At 44.6% G+C, this 10,061-nt stretch overlaps 1 protein-coding gene across 1 annotated transcript; it reads left to right on the top strand.

The window, feature by feature from the left end:
- The first annotated feature begins 294 nt into the window (after window positions 1-294).
- Window positions 295-6,625, top strand: LOC143026799 (uncharacterized). Its single transcript, XM_076187575.1, has 2 exons — window positions 295-847; window positions 6,467-6,625. The coding sequence occupies exons 1-2, from the start codon at window positions 311-313 to the stop codon at window positions 6,623-6,625; spliced, it is 696 nt and encodes a 231-aa protein (XP_076043690.1). The 5' UTR covers window positions 295-310.
- Window positions 6,626-10,061: the final 3,436 nt, after the last annotated feature.

Raw genomic sequence — 10,061 nt, 5'->3', positions numbered from 1 at the left:
AGGCCCACTGACCCCTTCGGCACTTACGACCACCCCCTGTGGGACATAGCACCGCAGCCTCCCGGGGGAGGGGGAGCTCTGGGTCGCCTTTGGAGGAGGCGGTTCGGGCGGACGGTCCATCCTGGGCGGCGCCACGCAAGGCCTCACGGGCTCATGTGCCCGACCGGTGTCCCTGGCATCGAGGCGCCGCGCCCCCCTGTGATGGTCGAAGCCCGTGAACAAGGTGTGGGCTGCTGCGGGCGGCGTGGGGAGTCGGTGGGCGGGGCAGGACGAGTGGGCGCGGCGGCACACCCGGGACCAGGTTTGGCCAATGTGCTGCAAGCTTCAGGGCCACTTGACGAGGGACAGCGACCACATTCCCAAGAGGCGCAGGAGCGTTATGCGTGAGTTCGGGGAGCGTGGCCGCTGTAATGGTGGCCCCGCCGCGCCCCCGGCCATGCAGCAGCACCCACAGCAACTACAGCAGCAGGAACAGCAACAGCAGCAGCAACAGCAGACACAGCAGGAGATGCAGCAGAACGTCGTCGTGGGCCCGAGGGACACGACGGAAGTCGAGACGGAGGAACCTGGCGAGACGACGCCTTTGACCCTCGTCACGGGAGACCCACCTGACAAGGACCTCACCGATATCAACAGCCTCCTGAACGACATCCACAGACTGGAGGGGCGCGAGGAGGGGATTCCCTTGACCACCCTCGCCCCCGCTACCCAGTCGGAGGGGGGAGGGACTCTCCATCCGCCCTCCACCGAGGGAGATGTTCCCCCGAGACCAAGGTCATCCAGGAGCCGGAAGGCCAGCACCACCTCTGATGACGTCATTGAGATAGAACCCAACAAAGCTGCTCAGGTGAGTTGATATGCGATGGTTGTAGATTTGCATATAAACACGCGCAAACACGAACGCACCCATGCGCGCATATACAAATTGAAACACACACACACACACACACACACACACACACACACACACACACACACACACACACACACACACACACACACACACGTACACACACACGCACACGTACACACACACACAATGTACACGCACACACACCTACGTGCATGCTTTCGAGTGATATACATATATATATATATATATATATATATATATATATATATATATATATATATAATATATATATATATATATTATATATATATATATGTATATATATATATGTATATATATATATATATATATATACATATATATATAATATTTTTCCTATGTACACTCATTATACAAGGTTTGTACAAATATTAAACACAGTTTTCTATTTTCTTCATATATCTCGTAGATTCTGAATAAGATAATGATAACGATGGTATGATGGGATTATTGAAGGCAGCAAGGTTTCATTAACCCTTTTGATTCTGAGGTCGCTACTAATGTGAATAGAATCGTGTGTCTTCAGCCAGTATTTTCAGGATTCGTACTTGCTTCAGTACATTAGCAATCACATGGACGAATTATATCCCCTGGCCTTAGTCGGCACAAGATGGACGGAAGCCTCAATTTCCCCAAGGATGAAATGGAGATGGTGAGGAAGTGGAACGTGCAAGGAGATGGTGACAGTCACTGCTGTCATAACTCCAGCACAATTTTCTACACCTTCACCATCTCCATCTCCACCATCTCCACCTTCAACTACACATCCATCTCCACCTCCAACTCCACATCCATCTCCACCTCCAACTCCACTTCCACCAGCTCCAATTCCACCATCTCCACATTCACCAAGTCCACCTCCATTTTCACCAACTCCATCTCTACCTCCACCATCTCCATATCCACCTTCACCAACTCCACCTCCACCAACGCCACCTCCACCAACTCCACCTCCAACTCCACCTCCAACTCCACCTCCATCTCCACCTTCACCAACTCCACCTCCACCAACTCCACCTCTATCATCCCCACCTCCACCAACTCCACCTCTAAAACCCCACCTCCACCAACTCCAACTCCAAGTCCACCCTCACCAACTCCACCTCTATCATCTCCACCTACACCAACTCCACCTTCACCATCTCCACCTCCACCAACTCCACCTTCAACTCCACCTTCACCAATTTCACCTTCACCATCTCCACCTCCACCAAGTCCACCTTCAACTCCATCTTCACCAACTCCACGTTCACCGACTCCACCTTCACCAATTCCATCACCATCAACTCCTCCACCAAATCCACTTCCACTAAGTCCACTTCTACCAGCCACACCACCATCTTCACTCATATCGATGACACGTTTCCTTCCATCATCCCTTCCTTCACCATTTATTTGAAGACTACTGTTATTCTCGTCGTCACATCTCTGTTATCTGGAAGTCCACCTTTGCCACCGAGGGGCAGTAAACCCGTGATATTTTCTCATAAAAACATAAGAATGAAGAAGACTGCAAGAGACCATAAGGCCTACACTAGGCAGTTCTATGCTTATTACCAACTGTCATGCCTTATCCTACTTTCATATCCTCCACTAAAGCCACAACAAAAAATCCACTATTTTAAGTACAGCCTATCCTGTTCTCCAATTCATTTTCCACCTCCACCTTGTATCTGAATTCTATTTTCACCTCTTGCACCTCCACCCCCTCTTGCACCTCCCTCCTCTTCCGCCTTTTCCACCTCTATCACCTCTTGCACCTCTTCCACCTCCTCTTCCATCTCTACCTCTTCCAACTCTACTTCCTCTTCCACCTTCACTTCCACCTCAGCCTCCACCTCCGTAGAATCAATTTCCGCCTATTCTACTTTCATATCCAACTTTTCATCAATTCCACTATTTCTTCTTCCATTTCCACTATTTCCATTCCCACTTCCACCATCTCCAATGCCCTTTCCACGACTTCCACCTCTTCCACAATTACGTCTCCACCACTTTCACCTCCTCCACCTCCTGTACCGCTTCCACCTCCTCCAACTCCTCTATCTTCTTCACTGCTTCCACCTACTCCACCAACTCCACCGCCTCCAACGCGCCAACCACTTAAATCATACCCACTAATTCCACCGCTTTCATCTCCACAAGCTCCATATCCATCAGCTTTACCACTATTTGTCTCGTTCCGGACACTTGTACTCTCGATACCAAAGACATTAACGACGAGACCTTCAGCAATGTACGGTGACATTTCCTGAGCTGAGGAAGAAGAGTCTAAGGCTGGCTAGATCAAGTTTTGTAGAGAGTGGCATTGTAGGGGGAGACTTATCCCTCTGGCCTGTATAGGGGATCCTTCAGATGAACAAAATCGCCTGACGTCTGTCATAGACGCCAAAGGTTTGTTGGATCTGGGAATATTAATACTATCAATATGACGACTGCCGATATCACAAGAGCTGCTAACGCTATTGTTAAAATAGTAATAATAATGATAATAAATCCATCATCATCATCATCATCATCATCATCATCATCATCATCATCATCATCATCATCATCATCATCATCATCATCATCATCATCATCATCATCATCATCATCATCATCACAAACTTGCTCCCTACCAGCAGCCAGCAATTCCATCACCAACACTATCACCACCACCACCACCACCACCAACATTGACGTCACCACGGTCACTCCCACCACCACCAAGCAATCATCACACAAACTACTATCACAAAGTATCACCGCAAACTACCATCACAAACTATCACCGCAAACTACCACAGCAAATTATCACCACAACCATACAAACTACCACCACAGCGACGCAAACTAACACCACAGGCACGCAAACAACCATCACAAACTACCACCACAAACCACCACCACAGCCACGCAAACTACTGCCACAGCCAAGCAAACTACCAACACATTTGTGCAAACTACTACCAAAGCAACGCAAATTACCACCACAAACTAACACCAGAACAACGCAGACTATCAGTACAAACTGCCACCACAAACTGCCACCACAGAAATTACCACCACATCCACAAATTTCTCTCGCACAAAACCACAATCATACAAGCTTCCACCATACAATCACCACACAAGCCACAAAGACATCCACGAACTATTCTCATTCACACCACCCGTAAATGAAAAAGTGCCCTCATGCAGTATACAGTAGATCAGTACATAAACACGTTTAGCCCCTTTTGGTTCCTGGAGCGTTGTTTCACACGAATACAATTCCCTGACAGTCACTTGCCTCGCAGATTATTTTATTTTATTTATTTATCTATTCATTTATTTATTTATTTGTTTATTTATTTATCTATTTATTTATTTTCTATTTTCATTTATTTTTTAATCGGACAATCTTGTTCATGTGAGTGCCATACTTGATACGAGTCACGCTCAGTCCGGAGGCCTCTTACAGTCCGAGTGTGGCACTCAGGGGACTAAAAGCGTTTGACGCCAGACTAAATAGAATATATAAATGGTGTTAATGACTTGAAAAGGTGATCTTTAGCTCAATGGAATTACAATGCAGCTAAAGTCGCTTGATACCTATGGTGCCCAAATATACGTCCCCGCGAGGTCGCCGCAAAAAAAAAAAAAAATAATAAAAAAATAGATAAATAAATAAATAAATGAATATATAAATGAAAAAAAAAATATATATATATATATATATATATATATATATATATATATATATATTATTTCTCTCGCACTTGGCGATATAAACATCTTAGTACGGTTTTTTTTTTTTTTTTTTTTTTGCTCCGGATTGTTTTAACATTTTTTTTAAATGTTGAATTAAAAATAACTCCAGTGTACCAAGCGGCATTTACTGGGTTTGGGTAGGTCATAAAAAGAGGGCTCCAGTGTGCTGTTGGGAATTATATACATGTATGTATGTAGGTTTAGATATGTAAGTTATGTATACACACACACACACACATACACACACATACACATATATATATTATATATATATATATATATATATATATATATATATATATATATATATATATATATATATCAACACACATGTTATATTGCCTTTTGCTGAATAAAGGGGCCTGGGAGGAAGCATAGTAAATCATAGGAAACCAATTTCAAGTAAAGGCTTTATGATTGACGAGTTAAACACCATATGAGGACGGAGCCTTTAACTCGTCAGTCTTACCGGCAACTGCTACTTTCATTAAAAAAAAAAAAAAAAAAAGGCTTTATGCAAATTGTAAACAGGAGACGAGTCGTTGTCGTCCTTTGGGATACTTTGAACTTCAGGGAAGAGAACAAGAAGGAAGTAGACTGTTCACACTAGCGGTCTGATCCGCACGGAAATCGCGGCGGTACTGCATTGTCAATGAAAAACTGATCAGTTGTCTGTGAACGCCTCCACTAATTTACATTGTATCTGAACCGCCGCGGTTTCAACCACTAGTGTGAAGTGCGTCTTCGGGTCGAAGAGGTTATAAAAGATTAAATTCTTTAGCACGGTACAGTAGCCTCTGTTGGATGCATAATAAATTATTTAAAGAGAGCCGGCTTGGTCTTAACTCAGAGGTCTCCAAGCTTATTAGGCCATCGACCCGTTCGAGGAATCCTTGTTCCCTCATCGACCATCATGCATGATACAAAGAAAGTGATGATGATATGGTTTACCGTCACAAACTCCCCACTATCGGAAGGCTAGGACGATGCCCCTCACACAGGACTTTGTAGCGTCACTTGGTCCAACTTCGCCGGTGGCAGGGTTCGAAAGAAAGTAAATGAATAAAGAATAATGATTTTTATGAATAATCATAATTATACGAGTATTGATTCCTATCTTAATCCATTTTGTACGGGATTTACCATTTGCTGAATAAAATAGTTTAGTGTGAGTTGGTGGATGCATGGATGGCCCGTCATCCATGAGGAGCTAAGATGTGAGGGACGGAAAGGGTGTTGGAGGGGGAGAAGAATGGGTTGGGAATAGGTACGTGCCTCGGACTTAGCTACCCCCTTATAAGGGGGAAAAACCTCTTGGTATATAGATAGATAAATAGAATATGATTTTTAATCTACTTGATTGTGGCGAAAGACTTCAGGCAAGGGACAGTCATAGTTGAAGGACTTTTGTAGTTAAGTTCCAGGTAATAGGTACAACTATAGTAAGGATTGTGGGTGACTTTAGTTGATTGGTTGTGTGGTGACAACTATAGTTTAGCGGGTGTGAGAAATGTTCTTGATTAAGTTAATCATTGAGGAAAAGTTATAGTTAACGGGCTGTGGACTGACAATCATAGTTAACCATATGTGGGGGTGGGGTAACTACAGTTAACTGGCTGTCGGGGACTAAATCAATTAAATTAATGTGAGGGGAATACCATTGTCTCAACGTGAAAACCCCATCCAACGTTGAAAATATACAGTACAGTCAACAGATAGGTACCGCAGAGTATAAGCAACGCTACACTGAAAAAGGACCCTTTACCGTAGTGGCTGATGTGAGCTAAAGAAAACAGTCCAGGATTAACTCGAAAAAAAGTTTCAAAATTTTGCCATCAGCTCGAAAGGGTTATTCCAGATGTTTCACACGTTCCAGACTCGACAATAACAACAGCGAGACGGAAACAACAGAGGAAGAAGGAGAAAGGGGACGAGAGGAAGATCCTGAACAGAAGTTATCATAAACGACGACGGGAGAACACAAACAGCGCCACATAATTCCCGTGGAGTGATGTACGCTGATGATGCCAGAAAAGCACAGTTTCCCGTGGCTGTTTATGTTACCGCTGGAATCGGCCGAGGCAACCACGGGGGTGAGAGGAGGGGGAAGGGGTGAAGGGGGGAAGGGGAAGGGGGAAGGGGAAGGGGTTAAAGGGGGGAGAGGGGAAGGGGTTAAAGGGGGGAGAGGGGAAGGGAGATCCGAATAATGTAAGTTTGCTCTTGCACATATTCTTCGCGCATACATTGATCAAACGCCGACGCCATTCGCGCGCTCACGCTCGTATTGCGGCTATTCATACTCGTTTGATGGGTTTCTCTCTCCTCTCTCTCTCTCTCTCTCTCTCTCTCTCTCTCTCTCTCTCTCTCTCTCTCTCTCTCTCTCTCTCTCTCTCTCTCTATTTCTCTGTCTCTCTATTTCTCTCTGTCTCTCTCCCTCTCTATTTCTCTGTCTCTCTATCTCTATTTCTCTCTCTTTTTCTTTCTTGCTCTCTCCGTCTTTCCCTCCCTCCCTCCCCCTCTCTCTTTCTCTCCCTCCCCTTACTTTCTCTCTCTCTCTCTCTCTCTCTCTCTCTCTCTCTCTCTCTCTCTCTCTCTCTCTCTCTCTCTCTCTCTCTCTCTCTCTCTCTCTCTCTCTCTCTCTCTTCATCTTTCTCTTCATTTCTCTTCATTTCTCTTTCCCTTTATCTCTCTTTCTCTTCATCTCTCTCTCTATCTATTTATCTATCCATTTATTTATCTATCTCTATCTCTCTTTCTTCTCATATTGCCTTATTTTTTTCCTCTCACAGGAGACCTTTTGGTCCATAACTAGGTCTGATGCGGAAAAAATAGTAGATAAATAAGTAATGACAAATGATAAACAGAAAAATAACAGTAATTTACTATGAATAATGAATAAATGAATAAATAATAAAAATAGACAATAAACAAATAATAAATAGATAAATGAAATAAAACAATTGGCAGGCGTTACAACATAATGCTTAGTTGTTCATCTAAATGAATTCTAAAACTTCGAACTGCACTACACTACACGGCCTCTGCAGGAAGTTTATTCCATTCCTTTACTACACGGTTGGCGAAGTTGTTTCTACCCACTTCCAAATTAAATCGACTTCCTGGGAGTAGTTGCACTGTGTGTGTGTGTGTGTGTGTGTGTGTGTGTGTGTGTGTGTGTGTGTGTGTGTGTGTGTGTGTGTATTCACTTGGTCTTTGGATCACGTGTTGGACTCGTGATCGACAGCTATTTCCCTCCTGGAAGAGAGCTCAGAGCTCGTAGGTCCGATCTATGGGTAATGCTATGACCTTACACACACACACACACACCCAACTCCCCGCCCACGAGAGTCAGAGTAACGACCCCAAGCGCAGCGGTACCGAAATAATTTCGGCCCTGGGCAGGATTCGAACCAAGTACTACGGGCACCACCATGCTAGTAGTTCAGCGCTCTACCAACTGCGCCACCGTGTGTGTGTGTGTGTGTGTGTGTGTGTGTGTGTGTGTGTGTGTGTGTGTGTGTGTGTGTGTGTGTGTGTGTGTGTGTGTGTGTGTGTGTGTGTGTGTGTGTGTGTGTGTGTGTGTGTGTGTGTGTGTGTGTGTGTGTGTGTGCGTGCGTGTGTGTCTGCATGTTTTTGAATGATTAAATGTGCTTGGCACCTAAATATTTCGTCATGTTCTTCCCCAAATCTATACTATTTCATGCATGGACTCAATGGAGTGACGTCAGGCCACTCCAAGACAGAAGAGGGTGGGAGTTTTAAGACTCCCGAGACAGAGCGGAGGGGAGTCACGAAGTGACACTCGACTTGCAGATCTTGGAGTGTCAAAGTAGCCTCGAAAAGCGTGCCAGGACTCATCAGCCACCTCTGTATCACTTTTCATTGAAGTGACGTCCGGATGATGAAAGGGTACGAAAGTCGGAGATGAGGAGGAGGAAGAGGAATAAGAGGAAGAGGAGGATAAGGAAGAGGAGGAGGATAAGGAAGAGGAGAGGAAGAAGAGGAGGAGGAAAAGGAGGAAGAAGAAGAGGAGGTGCAAGAGGAGGAGGTGCAAGAGGAGGAGGCTAAGGAAGAAGAGGAGGAGGAAGAGGAGAAAGAGGAGGAGTAGGAAGAGGAGGAATAGGAAGAGGAGGAGGAGGAAAAGAGGAAGAGGAGGTGGAAGAAGATGTGGAAGAGGAGGAGGTGAAAAAGGAGGAGTAAAAGGAGGAAGAGGAGGAGAAAGAAGAAGAGGAGGAGGAGGAAGAGGAGGAGGAATAGGTGTTGGAGTTGGGGTTTGGAGTTGGGGTTTGGTGGAAAAGTATAAGTGGGAATGGGGAGAAGAGAGAGGGGACAGAGGAAAGAGTATGTTAGGACAAAGCTTTCATTGACAGTACATTTATCCCCCTCCTCACAGCGTTACCAATTACAGAGACGTTGAGCACAAGCTCTGAGTATATATATATATATATATATATATATATATATATATATATATATATATATATATATATATATATATATATATATGAGTGGTAGGGTGGTGAGTTTAAACGCCAGGAATCCGTTGAAGTTTTATTTCTGACGTTTCGTCCAACTAGGACTTCTTCAGAGTATACACAAATAAGACAACGACAACTTATATAATCGCACACCTCACCCCGTTCCTGTGCGATTATATAAGTTGTCATTGTCTTATTTGTGTATGCTCTGAAGAAGTCCTAGTTGGACGAAACGTCAGAAATAAAACTTCAACGGATTCCTGGCGTTTAAACTCACCACCCTACCACTCATTCTGTCTTCACACCTCAATATATATATATATATATATTATATGCCTAGGATAGGAAAAAGAAATTGTGAATAAAGGTGAGAAGGAAGAGGAAAGGGAAAATGAAGAGAAAGGGGAGAAGAAAAAGAAAAGGGAGAAGGAAGAGGAAGGGGCGAAGGAAGAGGAAGAGGAGAAGGAAGAGGAAGGGGAGAAGGAAGAGGAAGGAGAGAAGAAAGAGGAATGGGGAGAAGGAAGAGGAAGAGGAGAAGGAAGGGGAAGGAGAGAAGGAAGAGGAAGGGGAGAAGGAAGAGGAAGGGGAGAAGGAAGAGGAAGAAGAGAAGGAAGAGGAAGGGGAGAAGAGAGAGAAGGGGAAGGAAGGTGTGAGGTAAGAGGAAGGAGAGAAGGAAGAGTAAGGGGAGAAGGAAGAGAGAGAGGAGAGGGAAGTGAAAGGGGAAAAGGAAGAGGCAAGGAAGAAGGAAGAGAATGGTGAAAGGAAAGAGGATGGGGAGGGGGAAGAGAAAGGTGAGAAGGAAGGGGAAGGGGAGAGGCAAGGGAAAGGGGAGAAGGAAGAGAAAGATCAGAAAGAAGAGGAAAAGAGAACCAAAAAAGAGAAAAAGCAAAAAGGAGAATGATGACGTGAGGAAGAGTATTAGTAGAGTGAACATGAGGACAACGAAGTCAACTAAC

This window comes from Oratosquilla oratoria, chromosome 7 (assembly GCF_046742065.1).
Source record: "Oratosquilla oratoria isolate Oo_2021 chromosome 7, ASM4674206v1, whole genome shotgun sequence".
Classification (NCBI taxonomy): Eukaryota; Metazoa; Arthropoda; class Malacostraca; order Stomatopoda; family Squillidae; genus Oratosquilla; species Oratosquilla oratoria.
The sequence above is the reverse complement of the archived record's forward strand: the minus strand, read 5'-3'. Positions and strand labels throughout refer to the sequence as shown.